Source organism: Pholcus phalangioides, unplaced genomic scaffold (genome assembly GCF_987345545.1).
Source record: "Pholcus phalangioides strain wild (caught in Gottingen) unplaced genomic scaffold, Ppha-v1.0 ptg000008l_1, whole genome shotgun sequence".
In the NCBI taxonomy this organism is placed as follows: Eukaryota; Metazoa; Arthropoda; class Arachnida; order Araneae; family Pholcidae; genus Pholcus; species Pholcus phalangioides.
This window is the reverse complement of record NW_028301601.1, coordinates 29,130,524-29,149,338: the sequence shown is the minus strand read 5'-3', so window position 1 is coordinate 29,149,338 and position 18,815 is coordinate 29,130,524. Positions and strand designations below refer to the sequence as shown.

The window sequence follows — 18,815 nt, the reverse complement described above, 5'->3', positions numbered from 1 at the left end:
TCTATTAAATTATTTTGAAGAGCTGCAGATGAATCATTAATTGGGCAAGGGAGCAGCTGGCAAAAAAGTTCGAGAACCACTGGCATAAGGGGTTATGGAACACAAAAGGTATAGAACTCATGTGCAAAAGGGAAATTTTGGAAAACCCTTTGTTATTTGATAAAAATTATGTACTAGGAAAAAAAACTGAATCACAAAATCTGATGTTGAACAAAACAGTTATGAGGTTTTTTTTCACAAATAACCCTGTCTGGTATGGTACTATTTTGAATCACTCCTACCATAAGATGTTTTCTTATGCTTACTCAATATCATAGCTGAATCTTTCTGGTAAAAGTTCAGACCACTTCACCCACAAGGATTGAGGCGAAACATAATAATCAAACAGAGATCCTTGAGCAGGAAGAGAATCATCTAATTCTCTGAGCACTTCTTCCAGAGCAAGCCTTCCTTTCCTATTCATATAGCCTCCAACTGACCACATCAAACAAAAGGTAAAGTATGCACGAATTATTTGTTTTTTCTCAAGCTCAGAATGTTTAGACTATGTGAGAAAGAAGAAAGGTAAAGATTTTTTCACTCTTGTTGAATAAAATGAAAAAATATACATGATAGATAAATATGAAATGCTTATTGAGTATAATTACTATTGTAACCGTAACTGAAAACAAAGCAACACAATAAATAAGATTTGCATGTCAGATTTTATGAAAGACCCATAATTAAAAAAAATTTCAAAGGTGAATAAACTTAATAGAAAATGGCACATGAAAGCCAAAGTTGGTTAGAGAAAAATACATTAAAAATGAAGCGCACCGGAATGTAGAAAAAAAAACTTTTCAAGATGGCAACTTTTGCTATGAGAAGGCTGATGTTGTGACATCAGTAATATCACCCACGGATAATTTTGGTGTAACAATTTAACAATTAAAACTTTAGCAATTAACACTTTGGAAATTCAATTTTAAGAAATACTTCAAATTCCTACAAACTCATAAATAAACAAGATCAATAAAAAAATAAGTGTGCTTGTGTATTTAATTATTAAATTTCAACAGTACTTCTTGAGAGAATACAAGATATACGGAAGACTGGATGTTGTGAAGATATTTATTATTATCACAACAATTATGTTCATTTTTTTTAAGGAAGGAAAAACTCATCTCTGCCTCTACCGGGAGTCGAACCCGGGTCCCTCGATTGCCGGACGAGTGCTCTGAAATTTTTACGAGTAACATTTTTTAAAAACAGTCATGAGAGATTTCTATAATTTCATTACATTAACATTCATGCCTTAATTTGATTTATTCATGTCAGTTAAAAAAAAATTCAACAACTTGAAGTAAAAGTGTATCAATGAAAAAGTCTTACCAAAAAATGACCACTAAAGATGGAACTAAACAATTTGCATAATCCCATTACAACATTCAGTTCAGGCACTGAGAATAATTCATCTGTGAGTGTCCCTTTGAACACTAGTATGGGAGTCAACAGATTTTCCATCAATAATTTCAGTTCTTTCAGCACAAAATTAGTCTCAACTGAAGCCAACCAACTCTGAAAATATGGTTTCCAGCCCAGTCGTTCATAATCATGGTATATCACACCACAACGGGAAACTGTAGCAGGTGAACATCCCGAGAGGTCGCAAACCTCAAATAATAGAGTTACCTAAAAAAAATTTAAAAATTGACAGAAAATCGTAACTACAAAAAAACATGCAAACTAAGCCAATCAAATTTTTACAGCAGAAAATTGATAGTCAACAAAACACTTCATCTATAATTAACTTTGAACTTTGTGAATTAATTATAATTAATACGAGAAAATTGCATAATCAAAAACAACCATACATAAAACATGAACATATTTCATCTCTTTTATGAAATTGCTAAGTTATTTAATAAAGAGAAAGAAGTTACTAAATTGAAGGACTTCATATTCTTTGCAAAGTGAATGTTTTGAAAACCTATAATGGAATAATACACATAAAACTGCATTATTGTGACTTCATACAACTGTGAATAGAACCATGATAAGCTGAAACTATTAAGTATTTCTATCTCAAAAAAAGTATTCCTTCTTTTTTTCAGACTGCTGTGCAGTAGTAATCTTCCTGAACACTGCATGTTTCACTAATGAAGTAAAGAATACAACTGTGCCAAGTATAAATATTTAATGATTGTCCTTCAAATAATAAGCGGTTTGGCCTACAGGGTAATCTGCTGAATTTTTCAACACACACACACACAGGGCTCTGTGGAATGATTCAACTATTCAGTGGTCAACAATTCAGTGGAATTCAACAGGGTTCACAGTGGAATCATCAAAGCTAAGTGAAGTTATAGTTAACCAATCCAGTTGTTATATAAAAAAAAAAGATAGTATTTATGTGATAGTTTGATTTAATGTGTGATGTGTATTACGTTTGCTTCTACTTAGACAAACTTCTATACTATATACAGTTTTATGTGACTAACCCTAGGAGATAAAACAATCCTCTCTCCACTGATAAGGGTTAAAACTTTGTTATCATCCATCAAGGAATTCATACTCTCCACCCACTGAGTATCAGCTGGTCCATCCATTAGTATCCATTTGTCAACTTCTTTCTTATCTGCACAAGCCTTTCTAATAAGTGATGACAAAATCCCATCAATCCAGTCACCGGTAAAGACATCTAGCTGACCAAATATTTCTGGTAATGTAACAGCTTTTGGGTTGAAAGGATTTACCTGAAAAATTTTTGTGATCATCAACCAAATTCAGTATAAAAGAATGGGTATACATATATAGTCAATTTGTAATGAATCAAATATCTGTTTGAGTATTTTTTTCACATGACCCCAGAACTTTCATTATAGGTCAATTCGATGAGTCAAAGTAACAATAACAGATGACTGAAAAACTAGATTAGAATGCAGCCAATTTAAGAAATTTCAGAGGAAGATCCAGGAGGACATCGATGTTATAATAGAATGGTGTGGTATCAAATTGGAAATGAAATTCAATTTCATTTTGAAAAAAAATATTTGAACGATAGTCGACCCAAGTTTATCATATGATATCCTAAACAGATGGAAACAACTCTGATGTCAAAAATGAGAGTAAAATACCAAACTGAAGCAAAACATTCTGACTCCCACAGACATGCACTCATTGTGACCATGTTTTTTGTTGAGTAGAAAAAAGTTTTGTTTCTGCCTTGAAAACGTAGTGCCAACATGAGTGTTGAAACATATGGTGGTGTATTTTTAAATTTATTGTTTGCCTATTAGAAGTTGGCTTTCCCATTTTCATATGCTGTTGAGTCACAACTGAACAGTTTCCTTCTAAAAAAAGCATGGATATATATATATACATATGTGAGTGTGTCATTGTTTAATGCTTTTGCAAAATGGGCAGTCCCTTTGGCCAGAATTATTTCCTCAAGTTGGCTGTACATTCCATTTTGAAAAGGACTGCACCATTTTCAATCCCACATTATTAGTAACCTTCCATTTTCAGTGATTTTGACTTTCAATTATTTGTAAATCCGAACAATGCTTGGTACTAAAGTTTTTCATAAGTCAGAAAATGGTTGTGTATAAATAAGTATAACTTGGCCTACCCATTGCATGGACATATGCTCTTAAAAACATTACACAAAAAATTGTTCAGTAGAAGTGCTTAATCTGTGTAACTGCCACACCTTTCCAGGATAAAATTCAACTTTCATGTACTAAATGTTTTCTGCAATATCATATTTTTGAAAACTTAAGTGTTGCAACAGATTGGAAAACAAAAACTATGGTATTATATTCTTTAACGTGTTCTATTAATGAAATGAAGGATTAAAAAACATTTTAAAAAAACTAAAAATGCTTTTGAATGAAAGCCCAGGATCAGAGATCATAAATTGCTCAAACTCAACAGAAAATGATTGCAAATGAAACATAAATGATGTTATTTAAAGGGTAACAAAGTTTGCTTTTTCAGTGTTGAGAAAAATGTTTTCATACATAAAAAAAATGTTTATTTATTTCACATTTTTTCAGGTTTTAAATACAAAATTTCTTCGATGACATGAATTCTTATACATATGCATGTTGTTCGCCACTGCAGTCAAAAAATAAGTGTTTAAAAGTTAGTAATAGTAAGAAAAAAATAGATATTACCACAACACTGGAAAATGCATCAGAGCCATTTTCATTCAAGTAGCAGCAAGCATCTCTTAATATTTTCCATGTTGTGGATTTTCCACTTCCAGTACCACCAATAAGAATGATTGAGTGATTAAATAACTTGGTCTTGTGCAATTCGATCACCTTCTCAATAGTTGTGGGTACATTTTGTAATGATAAATCCTTTAGCACTTTTTCAATAACTTTTAATAGCTGGTGAATATAAATGGAATAGTTATTCATATGATACTATTAAAAAGGACATATAAATTTAAAAATATATAATGACAATTTAATAATTCTTCAGGACAATTAAGCTATGCTTCAAAACTGAGAGCTGTTCTCAATATTAGACAACTGCTTAACAGTGCAGTCACTAGGTTATCAGAATAACTCAAAACATGAAAGTGTGCATGTGTCCAATACTCTCACAATTTCAATCACGTCTATTAATTAAATTGTAGTTAAAATGAAATGAAAGTTATTTCATCTACAAAAGAACCCAAAACATCCTTTAAATATTCATATAATCACTAATTAATCAAATTCAATTTTTGTTTACTTAGGTAAATGTTTGAGTTGTGAGTTACATAGAGAAGATTTGTATACAAATGCTAGAACTCTGCCACCAGATTTACCTAAGTAGCTCAGGGAAGGAATAGGTCAGTGTAGAGATGGCAGACAGCTGCAAAAAGCATGTTGTAACATACTCATAGACCCTGGCGCAAAGGTCTGGTTCATTCTCATTCATTCATTATTATTTTTAAGTTAAAAGTTTTATTCTATTAGAAAATATAAATGTTTACCTTATTTGGTTCCATTTGCGGTCGGATTTAGTGATCATGAGTGAGCAATCGCAGTCAATTCGTTTTGATTGTTCCCGATCAAGATTATAGTTTTAATGTTTAGATTTGAGAGTATATGCAAATTGGGATAAAATGACGTAGTTCTGTGATCGAGTGTACCCGTAATTTGATTGGTCCAAAAATATAATTGTTCTTTACTTGTATATACAGGGCATCCATAATTAAAAGACCCTATTTTAAAGGACCCTACAGGCGAAACCAGTCTCAGAAAATTGTGAAATTTTGTTGAGGACTTCATGAAGTGATGAGAATTTGTTTCAGGGGAAAAAAACTAGTTGCATATGTCGCCACCAGAGGGCGTTTTATTAAGAAATTACACATTTAAGCAAACGTTTAAAATTTTATCAATTGTTAAACTCTTTTAAAATTGTTACTGCAACAAAACATGTTCCACATGATGGCCATCTTTTTCAGATACCATGTGAAATCACAAGATCGCATGTTCCACAACTGGCCGAAGTGTGTGCGGAAAAATGTTCAGCACGTGGCATAAAATGCTGCCTTTAAGGTCAGGTAAAGTTCTTGAATTGTCATGACTTAACAGACGTTTCAAATGCCCCCAAAGCCAAAAATCACCGGAGAGGCCATAGATTAGGGAAATGCCTGCATATGACTCATTCTTCTGTAAAATGGTTTTAAGAATATTCTTAACACTCACTGCAATGTGTGGAGGAGCTCTGTCTTACATAAAGATTATGTCTGGAACGTAGTGACGTGCTTGAAGAGACGGAACAATTTCGTTCTGTAACAGCAATGCATATCGCTCCCCGGTGATTGAACATGTCACTGGACCTGTAGAATGTAACTCTTTGTAGAAGTAGGGGCCCAGAATAAATGATGCAGTAAACAAGTATGGTAAATCCACACCATATCATCACTTTTGACGAATGCAACGGAACCTCTAAGATAGCGTGCAGATTTTCTGGTTCCCAAATTCAGCAATTGTGAGTATTGACTGCACCATCCAAGTGAAAATGTTTGTCTGTCCAGAGGATATTCCAAGGTCATTCTGAATCCACCTCAACGCGAACTAGAATCTGCAGTGAGAACCAGAGTCGAGCGTCATAATCATGTAATCATGTGGAAGAAACGGCTGCACAAGTAAAAGTTCGTATGGTAACGTGTGGATCACGTTATTAAAAAAATAAAATAAAATAATATCGGAGGATATTCCACATGACTTTATGAATAATTGAAAGTGGCCCATCCAACGCCTGTGCTACACACCTCACACTAGCGCGCGCTACCACGAGAATTTGAAGCTCTGTCCTCTTCCGCCTGAAGCGAAACCTCCTGTACTGCGTCTATAGAAACGGGTTTTTATCATATTTCGTTATCATACTCCGAAGGTTTTAACATTCATTGGACCTTTTTGAATCCTCTTCCAAGTCCAATATTTCTGTAGAGCAGTTACAGCAGAATTGCTGTTTTGGTAAAAAAATTTGACCAAAAAAGTGCAATCTCTTAAACTTATCGTCATTGTGAGCAGCAAACACATTGAGAAACAAGATCTCAGCGAATGTTTCTAGGTTTTATAACAGCTACTGCATGACATTACATAAATTCATATGCTTAGTAAAGGTATTCAAAAGCGAAATGTCCTCTGGTGGCGACATGTGCAACTAAGTGCAACTAATTTTTTCCCCCTGAAAAAAATTCCCATCACTCATAAAGTCCTCCACAAAATTTCAGACTTTTCTGATGACTGGTTTCGTTTGTAGGCTACTTTAAAATAAATTCTTTTAATTATGGATGTCCTGTATACTTCATCCAGATGCATGCATGCTGCTACCTACTACAATCTCCAGCGCTACCGCTGCTCACCTCTTGTACTCTTGGAGAGTTTCTGCTAACAATAATGTTACAGTAAAAATAGTTTGTGCCTTGAGCACTTGTGCATTTTAAATACCGACTTATTTGAGCTCATTGCATAAATGATCTAAAGCCTTCAAGGTTACAGCATCATCAATGTTATGTGAATTTGTTTGATATGCAAATGCAATCATTCTGTGGCCCACGGTTGGTTGTTGAATCTGCTTCCAGATGTCTTGGTTACCTTCAAGCTCCTTGTCCTCTGACTCTCAATGCTTACCAATGGACTTGTGTCGTCCTCAGTGATTAACTGTTCATTGACATTGAGGTGAATTTGTCGGATAGTCTGGACTGACTGAAGCAGTGAACTGGCTATATGTATGGCAAGATCCATCTAATATCTGACCATGTTATCCACAATCTAAAACTAATTTTAAGCTGTTCTGGAAATTAATTGTTGTCAAACTTAATCGTTAAAAATCAAATGGAAATTCTAGTGTAAATAAACATCATTGGTGAAAGAAATTGTTTTCTGTTTTCATTGTGTTGTGTACCAACTAAAGAAATAAAAAATAAGAATCCAGGGATGTACCAAAATGACACAATGTCTTGGATTTAAACACAAAAATAGAGATTGTTTGTTTGGGTTCGAAGACTGTCGTCACGATGGTCTTTGAACCCAAACAAACAATTTTCATCAAATGATGGCCGCGAAAACCTTATCAACTATTTACAAAAATGGAGGTCATAGAGGTGACAGAAAAGCAAAATTTAAGAGTGTTACAGAAAAGTAGAATCTTTCTTTTACAAACTTTATTGGGACACTATTTTTAGAAAGTATCATTTCCCTTTTTTTTTATTTTAAATATTAAAAGTTAATTTTTGAAAAAAGTAAGTGTTTATTTTATCAATATTCAGGAAAAACGTTTTATATTCAAGTTCAACTATTAGCACATTAAATATGGAGATTCAAATGTATAGTAATTTGAAGCAACAAAAATGAAAAAATCCAATATAATAATATGTATGTCTTTGATGCTCATTGATTTATAGCAGTTAGGGTGATTTTCTCAAAATTTAAGTTTCACAAACAGAAATAAATCATTGTATATGTTTTTGTGAGCACTTTTTTTTTTTATAAATGAAAATCTGTCTGGAACAAAAAATAATCTCAGTCTCTTGGCATTCCATTTTATACAGGTTTCATGGTAGTTGTTACCAAACAAATTATCTGACCTGGTATTTTAGAGTATCATCTACAGATAAAGGGTAAAATTAACTATGGTGCTCTATATTTTCATAGCATAATATAACTTTAAAAAATTATAGACTTTTAGAGACATCATATTTCCTATCAAGTTTTCTAAAAGAAACTGAATTTTTCCTTCGCTTTAGGAAAAATATCTGAATTTTGTTGTTACTCTCAGCTGAGTAACAACTTAGCAAAATTGAAAGATTTTTACAAAAAAAAGCTAAGCTGGAATTTTTATGAAAATAATCACTACATAAAATAAAAAAAGTTGTAACAAACCTCTTCATAAACAGCTGGTACTATGTGCATATCACCAAAAACATCTGTCATTATATTCTTAAAAATTGGTATATCTAAATGTTGTAACTTGGGAATAGTAATCTCGCACATGGATGAAAATACAATCTAGGGGAGAAAAAATTAAAGGTAATGTAAAGTGAAATGAAAATAATGTCATGTACATGCTGATAAAAAAGGTGAAATACTCTGCAAATATGGAAACTGGTAAAGTATTTATTTTAATGAAATAAAATTTTAATGAATGAATGTATTTTTCAAAATCGAAATATTCCATAAGAGAAAACAAATGGCTCAATCAATATAAAGTTTCAATGGTTTTACATACCTCTTCTTCATTGAGTTCTTTAGATGCCCTTTTTCTTTGGATAACAGACTTTAGCAGACTGATGATGCCTCTCAAACCAAAATCATAATGAGACTGTTGAGATAACTGCTGTGCAGCAAAAGAGTAAGCATCCTCAATTTTTTTAGCCAAAACCTGTAATGAGAAATATATAAACAATAAAATAATAATAAATAATTAAAATAGATGAACAATCTTTATCACCTCTAGAAATATTTTTATATCTCATTTTACAGCAGTATATAAAGGGGGGGGGGGTGATTAGCATTTCTTAGAAGCAACACAGATCTGTGAATTCATGTTATATAATATTTAATAAAATGACTGAAATTACAGTCGAATTCCATTATAACGAACTCTAAGAGACCAAAGAAATCACTTCCTAATAACAAAATTTTGTTATACAGGAATTCCAGATTTTTATATTGTTTCTATATAAGTTTATTTGGGTGATTAGAAAAGTTTTCGTTAAAATGGGAATCGACTGCATTTAATTTTTTATATCTACATTAAATAACACAACTTTTGTTCATCACAGATACCATTCAGATTTTGCTCATTTTTTCAGGAAATATATATATATTTCAAGTTTTTCCTTCAGCAAAATTCAACTTCAATTAAACCGAATTATTTCTAAACATGGAATAGATATGATGCTAAGTTTTTTTTTTCACTCTACACTTATAATGAAGCAGAAGAGATCTATAAAAATTTAACATTATCTAGAAGCGGGAAGGAGAAACAAAAACAAATAAAAGGAAAAATTCTTAGACAAATATAAAATTTTATAAAATTTGCAAATTAATCCTTCCCTTCACTTTTTTATATATAGACCCATAATTTCCTTGGATTTGACTTCATAATGGTTCTGATAATTTCTCAATTTTTCTTTTCAATTTTAATGTCATTGAAATTACATCCAAAACCTCACTTTTTTTTATTATTCTCACATGTTTTAATACATTTTCTCAATCATATAATTGCTGTATGTATATGTGTGTGTGTGTGTGTGTATATATATATATATATATATATATTTGCCTCCACTCACTTTTGAAAGGTCAAATCCATTGGCATAGAGTATAATTTCTGCAATAATCTTTCCATCAGGGACAATCATGGACATTGGGCGGAACATGTAAACAAGGTTAAAAGGCAGTTCTGACCTTCCAGTATAGTGTGCTAATTTAAATCAGACAACTCATTAAAGTAGCAATTTACAAAATAAAGTTATCATTTAAAATAAACTTGTGACACAAGCAGAAAAAAAAATATTCCTTTTATTTTCTATATTGTTTTACAGTAATACACTAAGCAACACTTTTTTGTCAAATACAGTGAAACTCAATTGATATGAGCAGAGCAATGAAAAAAAAATGGCTTGTGCTAATCATTACTCGTTTTGTGACAGAGAAAAATTAAGCGAAGCGATGCAAATTGGAAAAACACAATAAAACATAGTCATAACCATATCATCTACCAATTCTGTATGAAACTATATTGAGGTACAGGTATTATTTTCAGCTAGCACATGCTAAAACATGCTCCCTAATACATTTTGAGTGAATCATTGACCCCTGAATTACATGATACTGTTCTTCACGATTTGTTATGAAGTGCAGCAGTTTCTTTTCACTGAAAACATTCTTAACTCTAAGAAAATCAGCTGACCCCAGAAAATATGTGAGGAGTGACTTTTATGCAATTAATACGAATACATGTAAATACAAAGGCAACAACAGATAAAATGTCCATTGAGGTGGCTAAAAAAGATGCCCATAAAAATATGGTTGTCAAATATATATCTAAAATATATCAAAGATACAGCAACCCAATAAGAGCAATAAGAAAACCAATAATTATGATAAAATATAAATACACATTCTGCCCATACAAAATTATAGTTGTCTCATCTATGTATGGCTAGCCTCTCAATTTATCCCAATATATTCATCATGCTTTTCTTTAAACTAATTTTCGTCAATTGTGTTAGAATTCACGACCCTTTGAGGTAAGTTATTTGATTTGATTCACAACCCTATCAAAGAAAAACTTCCTGCGACACCACAACTTAGAATTGTCCCTTACCAATTGATACTGGTGTCCCCTTGTTGAAGCAGTTGATTGACGATGTATTAATAACTCATGGTCCATTTTATCCATTCAATTGTAAATTTTAAAATTTTAAACACTTAGATCATATCCCCAACTACGGACACCTGCATTCTTCCAATGTAAACATACTCAAGAAATCAAGTCTGTATTTATAGCTTAAGCCCTGTGTGCGCCATCATGAGCACAATTGGCTCTTCTCTGCACCCCCTCCCCCAACCACGTCAATGTCCCTCTGTAAGTATGGTCTACAGAACTTAATGACATACTTCAATCCAGAACAAACTGAGCATTGGAAAAGTGGAAGGATCACTTTGAGAAACTGTGGAGACATTTTTGAGAATGAAACTGAGCATTTTGAATACTTTTTAGCCACTGCTGAATAATGTTCAGAGAACCTACGCCACTTGTAAATGAGGATTCCCAAATCAGTGGTATTAGTTGCATCCGAAATGACCCCCAACACTCAATTTGTAAGTGAAACAAATTGTTGTGAGAACCAAAATGAGCAACCATGCACTTGTCAACGCTAAAATCCATGCTCCAATCATTAGCTCATGATGCAATCATATGCAAGTTCATCTGGAGCCTCTCCCTTTCACCTTGATTCTCGACTACCTCCATAAGCTTCACGTCATCTGCAAATTTGCTCACAATCCCATCGATACCCTGATTGAGCTTATCGATAAAAAGTGAAAAATACTAGGATGAGGGACTTCACTTTTAACACGTATACAATCAGAAAATTCCCTGTTCACCATAACATGCTGTGACCTAAATAGTTGATAAGGTTTTCGCGGCCATCATTTGATGAAAATTGTTTGTTTGGGTTCAAAGACCATCGGATTTTGGAGTTTTATCAAAGTTTGGACTTTGATCCAGTTTTATCAATTCTCCTGATGATGCCTACCACTAGTGTTGGGGAAACGTTGAGAACTAACCCAAACGAACGACAGTCTTTGAACCCGAACAAACAATTTTCATCATGATGTGACCTATTTCCGTAACCACAATTCTATCCAATTCAACAAGTTGTCCCCCAATCTCATGTAAATGCCTTAATATATTCTACACGTGTGTCGATTTTATGTAATATCTCCTGTCTGCTAAAAAGTTTCAATGAATAAAATTTATAGCATGCAATAAATAGAAAAGGTGCACTAAACCATAGCCAGCTGTAGACATAAAGAAAGATGACGGAAATTATAGAGATATATATCTTACCAGGATTTATAGTGATGAAGATTCCACAACTTCGCCTCAGCGGGATCTCATATCCTTGAAAAGTGAAGCGATTTTTCATAGCTTTCAGAGCATATAAAATGCTCAATATTTGCTGAGCAACTACAGACAAAACCTCAATATTGATTCTGTTAAACTCATCAAAGCTACACCATGCTCCAATCTATCAAAACAATTTCATAATTAAATAATTTAAGATGAATTATATGAGTTTAGTATTGATACATATTTTTGTTTTTCATTCAAGAAACAATTAAGTACAAATAATATACAGAGATACTTCCATAAAATGATATTATCTATAACAATAATCTTGGATATAACAATATTACTTTATGTTTTGAGATACATATCAAAGGGTAAAATTAGATTCCATCTATATATAACGATAAGTCACTCATAATGACAATTTTCTTCAGTCTCGTGGAAATCATAATATAGTTTGCAATGTTGAAAAGGTGTCCACAGTGGTTGATTACACAAAGTAAATACAAAAACAGTGATGAGTATTACTCTCCAACACTATTCTTTTTTTCTCTTGCTATTTCTTTTTCTTCTAGTGGAGGAGTGAGAAAAAACAAAATTGTTGCTGGTGCATCATTTATTAAGTCATCAAAACACCAAACCACCTGAATTTGACCAAGTTTTATCACTGATTTGCATACATCATTATTTATGCTTTTACACCCTACATACAAAAATCAAAAATTTGATTTGTGTAAATCAATATGTGCTAATATATTACATTCTGTGAATTTTTCAAACTGCTGTAGAAACTCAGAGAAATCAGAACATATCAGTTTCTAGATACTGTCTCCTATAGTTATCTCGACTTTTTTTCCACTCAGCATTATGCAATATGGAAGTGAATATTTTTAAAAGAAAAATACAAAAAGAAACCATGAACTTTCAAAGAAAGGTAAAGCAATAATAAATGAAATGAAATGAAGAGCTTTTGTTCATCTGCACAGTTTTAGACACATGGTGAAAGGAAATTTAATTTACAGCACTTATATATTCACAAAAATGCAGTCAACAAACTTAGAGATTCCCCATACCTGAGCTAATCCTGATAATATCTTCCCTAGAGATTTGAAATCAAGACCTTCAGAGCAATTGACAATCAAAGTGTAACAACCAAGTGCTTTTCCAAGATCTTTCACAGTTTCAGTTTTTCCACAACCCGTAGGACCTTTCAGACAGACACCTTGGTGGAGGTTCAATGCTGTTGTCAGAGTTAAATAACACCTGTATGAAAAATGAGTTATACATTTTCCTTAGGACCTCAAAAGTGAAAAGAGCTCTTTTAAACCACCAAAATTTTGATAACTTTAGTTTTATTGTTTATAAGTGTTCAAAGCAACAAGAACAAAAGATTGACAAATTTTAGTTCTTATTGTTGAAAGTTTTCAGCTACCAAATTAATGTATGTAAATATCTCTTTAGATACAGCCAAATCCCTAATATGGAGTCATAAAAACTTTTTAAAAAAATTATGACAAAATTTTGAATAAACCAATAAAAGAATGATTAGATATTTATATATGCTCATCTATAAGCCAAAATTTTGTATTCAAAATTTTTTCCCCTATATTGGGAGAAGGAGAGTAAGCTTATACATGAGTGTAAGTAAAAAATGAAAAATATTGTGAATTTATATTATGCTAATTTATTTTAACAAGGTTTGACTACATGTACGTGTTTTTGAAAGTGTGTGTTGTGGCTGCTAGGGGCATCGTGGCGAGGTGTGAAATATTGATTGGTGAGCCTATTTATGCTGTGAAGTGGTTCTTTCATCTGGGAAAATATCTACCAAACTATTTTGAGGAGCTGCAGATGAATCATACATTGGAGAAGAGTGTCAAAGTTGAGAAAAGTTTGAGAATCACTGTCGTATTCAGAGATTTTTCATTTAGTTTTCGATAGTTCAAATCATAAGATGCATTAAGCATGAATAATTTTTACATACATACAATTCATGCAGGTGAAATAAATAGCAACAAAGGTTGTATTTTATATTAAAATGCTATTTTAATATAAATAACAACAAAGCAGTATCATAATGCATCTATATATACTTTTTGAGTGGGATAGCAGGACAAATATTTCAATCAATAGGATTTTGTTATGGAGCTATATCTATTTATTTAACATGGCACACATTCATTTGAATACCTCATAAATAACAAGTCTTTTTTCTTAGTGATAATTGATGATTTTCAGCAAAGCCATAATATTAACACTCATAAAAGAACAGAGCATCTGTAGCCCTTAAACTGCACAAATAGTTGGAGTTTAGCACAAATATTTACCTCTCCATACAATAGAAAAATTCCCCCCCCCCTGATTCGGATATCATCCATAAGCAACTCAGTGACTTACTAAGATCGTAATCTATTCATTATAAGAGCAGTTTAAGAGTTAACTATGTAACGCTTTGAAATGTAAATGATATCTTTTATGACAAAAATACCATCTCACCTATCAGTTAGAGGAGTTATCACTAAACGACGCCTATTTCCTAAATATTCGTAAGCATAAGTGATTTCTGCAGTAGCTTGCTTTACTGAGCAGTAATTATCTTCAGGGGAATGGTAATACCTCAATTGACGAAGCCACTCAAATGCTTCCACATCATTACAGTTATAATATAGAAGTGTATCAAAAACATCTCTGAAGTGGACTAATGTCAAAATGATGGCCATCATTTTCTCATACAACTTGGGATTCAATTCATCATCTATGATTACAGAAAACTCATTCAAAACAAGTTTCTGTAAAAAAAGAGAAGAAATTAAAGGATGCTGAAAGGTATGTAACTATGTTAATAATTAGTATTATCATATTATGATTACTTTAAGCTAAAAAATTTTCTTTTCACATATGAAACCTGTATTGCAGAAGAGGTGATTTTACACCTTCAAAAAATATATATCATCAGTACATTATACAGTCTGACTCATAGAATGTTTATGAGGTGCATTTACAGTAAGTATTAGCAGTATATCTCATATATGGCGACAGCAGTCATTATGAGAAGGCGCTCTGTGTCATGAAGAACAGTGAGCACATGCCTGCGCAAATCCAGTGATGCGCTTGCTTAATACACTTTAAAGCAGATCCTCTGTTTTGTGAATACTGTGAACAAGGACAATGGAACAAGTTCAATTTTCTCGTGAGTGCTTTATGAGAATTTGTGTATACTCGCAATTTCTATCATTCTTGAAACATTTCTTTCAAGTAACTCATTTACAGATTTTTGAAATAATATCAAGTTAAACATGGAAATTTATCATTTTAATTGATAGAAATGCAGGAATACATTCAAAAAATTTGTATTTCAATACTTCTATTATGCTTTGATGATAACTAATGCTCTCAAAAAATAATGAAGACAAATGAGTTAGAGCTTAAAATACTTGCCCATTTCTTTTTGATACTTCTCAATGGTCCCATGTTTCCAGTATTTCGAACACGATTGATGGCAAAGGTCACATTTGCCGTCCATAATATATTCAAGCAAACTAAGCATATTTGCCCAGGGAAACTTTGAATCCAGTTATCAAAAATTTTGTTTCTGGTGTCCTGTTTAAAATCCAATCCTGCCAAACACTCTGGCACAATTTCACGCAGAGAATTTCTCATGGCCTTCTCTACATTTGAAAGCCATACTTCAACAAAATTTTCTACCGCTACTGGTATGAAAAATTCTACATATTCTCCATCATCAGAATACATGCCTTTTGCCTTAGCGATGGCAGTACCTTCACCCTATAAAAACAAGAGTAAATTTCATGAGCGAAATTAGAATATTTTAAGATATAAGGAAATTTAATGAAATTCTTATTTTTAAATGAAAAATTATCAATCAGGCTAACAATGAAATAGCTGGAAAAAATTTATCTGTAATACCTCTCCAAGTTCGAGCTTGACTATGTTATCGAAGCATTTCATTAGATGAGGTTGAATAGCATGGGGATCATTTATTTGTCCCAGAATAGACAGAAGGTCATCATTTGAAATAAAATAGAATCGTGGAAAAGCCTGACGCTTTGTTTCCAGGAATGAATCCAAACTGAATTGTACACTTTCTAGCTGCTTGTTCAGTTGTGACAAAGTTCTTAGCAAATCTACATAGAAATAGATAAAAGTGTAGGAACAGCTGAACGAAATAAAAATTACAATCCAGAAACAGAATAATATTTTTAATCACATTATTCATGGTACAGTGATTGCGGGAGTGCATAAAAATACATAAAATCAGCAAAAAATGAGTAATTTAATGCATATATCAGAGTGTGGTGTGCATTGAGGGTACTCAGAAATTGGGGCTCAGGTTGATAAGATCAGTTACTGCACATCCAAAGGTTTTGCAAGTTTGAAACTCAATAAGTTCTTATTGGAAAAAATCCAAATAATCATAATTTTTCAATTAGTATTTCAGTACATTAAAAAAAATTAAACAGTGCCAGACCTGGCTCTTGACAGATCTTCCACACATTCTTCTTATCTGCCATCATGCAAGTTATATTTTGCCATTGACTACTAATGCCTTGAAAAATAACTGTTTCACCAGGGAGTTGTTTTTGAATATCCCCTCCTTGAAAAATATTCTGAAATTTAAAAAAAACTGAAATTGTTCAAGTAGAGATATAGCAATTTGTAAAAGTGTGACAGCAAGAAGAAAAATATTTTCTAATGGTACTCTATTATTATCACTATTATTCCGAAAGGTTTTTCTTTACACAGCTGGAAAATTACACTTTTTCCTTTTTACTGGAGATGGTTTTTGATATTCTTCCATTTTTTTCACTGCATACAGTAAAAATCCTATGTAACGATACTCCCTAAATACATTCCATCATATATAATATATTAAATCTATATATATAACTGCCTGCTTGCGTGTGTGCGTTCTCTATACAAATCCACAATTTTAGATCAATCGTCGCCAAATTTTGCATATATACAAAATGGGACCTGACTTGAACAATGTAGGCTACTTTAAAAGTTCGTCAGAGCTGGGCAAATGTCCAAAATAGGCAAAAAACGTCAGACAACAATGGTTTCTCTGCCTCAACAATCACTTTTGGAATGTTTACTTTGGTTACCGTGGTTTCCTACTAATGTATTTCAGACATGCATATGCCTTTACAATGGTTTGTCACTCCTTTAATCCTGTTAGTATATGTATAACAAATGATATGCCTTTATAATGGTTTGTCACTTTTTCAATCCTCTCAGCAACTGAAGAAAACCCAGGCAGCGCTGGGTATTATAGCTAGTATATTATAAATCTTACATTATATTATACGAGTTATTATACAGGGTGCATACCAAACGGGGGTATGGCATTCTACTAGCAAACTATTAATTCTAAAGGTATACTTCCAATTAGAAAAAGTTTCCAAATAACGTGCAGTACTCAGATATGTGATCCATGTTTCAAGGGGGTTGCATAGTTATTAAAATAAAAATAATAATTTTTTACAGTCCTCATGTGCCCACACTTTCTAGTGTTGCCCTGAAAGAAAAGTTTTAGAGCATCTTATTTATGTCATGAATGTGTGCATGAAAAACAATATTCAAAACCATATTTAGAAGAAAAAACAGTAAACAGAAGGTTTTTATTTTGAAAATTGAGCGTTAAGGGGGAAGAACATTATTTTTCAAGAAAAAACTGAAGGAACAAAATATAAGGAGCAGTAAAATTAGTAGTGCTTAGGGTGGCGAAAACCTGAAGTTTGGCTCTGCTAACATGTGCCCGGGGACAACTGTCCTGGAATAGCGATAGGAGATGTAAATGGTGTGATCACAGCCCTCTTATAAATATTCTCCCGAAGGAAACTTTATCTGAAAAAATCACCAAGTTTGGTGTGAATTGTGCAGGCTGGAATAAATTTAAAAGTCATCCAAATTGTTCTTGTAAAAAAGTAAGATAAATTTATTAAAGTTCAGGGAAATAAAAATCAATTGCAAAATCTCTATTAGAACATGAAGAATTTTGTATAAAAATGTGAGTTGATGAATAATCAATAGAAAAATTCCAAAACCACTGATTATTCTGAATATGCCAATTCATATATATATTGATTAAAAGTTTCTGATTGTGTGTGTGAATCGTTGTTATTATTTTACTGTTTTCACCAGTGACCTTCGTCAAGCTACCATTTTTACATCCTCCACTGAAACCTTTATGCATAAAAGTTTGAATGAAATTTTGAAATAACTAAAAAAAAAATAATGCCTTTCATTTATCAACATGTGATCTAAAGGTCATGTAGTAAGTCACCCTGCTTGGATGCACCTTCCCTAAACAGTGAAGGAGAGTAAATTACTACATTTTGGAAAAAAAAATGCTTGCTTAGGTTAAATAATTTTTCAGATAGATCTCATTTGACAACACTTTACAAATCTGGTGATAAATTTGAAAATATAGCAGGCAAGGCAACACATAACAACAAGGTTATAAATCACACCTACAAGGAGGGAAGAAGCGCCAATCATGAAAGAAGGCTGAACTTAGCTTCGAATGACATTTAATATTTCATTTCATTTTCAAGATGATGCAACCTGTAGCTGGGAGAAAAATTTAATGCAGTTGGATGTTTGGCACATAACTGACCGGCACAAAATTGACACGTGACAAAAATTTAGTGCATTATAACTCCCAAAATATTTTTCGGACCATGAAATTAAAAACACTTTCTATATTAGTTTCCACA

At 32.4% G+C, this 18,815-nt stretch overlaps 1 protein-coding gene across 1 annotated transcript in view; it reads right to left on the bottom strand.

Annotated features, from left to right (window-relative positions):
• kl-2 (dynein heavy chain 2, axonemal kl-2) overlaps window positions 1-18,815 on the bottom strand; it is a 118,637-nt gene that overhangs the window by 77,788 nt on the left and 22,034 nt on the right. The window contains exons 14-26 of the mRNA XM_089234511.1: window positions 16,565-16,703; window positions 16,003-16,220; window positions 15,514-15,861; window positions 14,572-14,864; window positions 13,149-13,338; window positions 12,073-12,253; window positions 9,788-9,918; window positions 8,719-8,871; window positions 8,373-8,498; window positions 4,158-4,376; window positions 2,481-2,735; window positions 1,372-1,671; window positions 306-544 (exon numbers count right to left, since the gene is read on the bottom strand). Of these exons, the coding sequence (XP_089090637.1) occupies window positions 306-544; window positions 1,372-1,671; window positions 2,481-2,735; window positions 4,158-4,376; window positions 8,373-8,498; window positions 8,719-8,871; window positions 9,788-9,918; window positions 12,073-12,253; window positions 13,149-13,338; window positions 14,572-14,864; window positions 15,514-15,861; window positions 16,003-16,220; window positions 16,565-16,703 (2,792 nt within the window). The remainder of the gene's footprint in view (window positions 1-305; window positions 545-1,371; window positions 1,672-2,480; window positions 2,736-4,157; window positions 4,377-8,372; window positions 8,499-8,718; window positions 8,872-9,787; window positions 9,919-12,072; window positions 12,254-13,148; window positions 13,339-14,571; window positions 14,865-15,513; window positions 15,862-16,002; window positions 16,221-16,564; window positions 16,704-18,815) is intronic.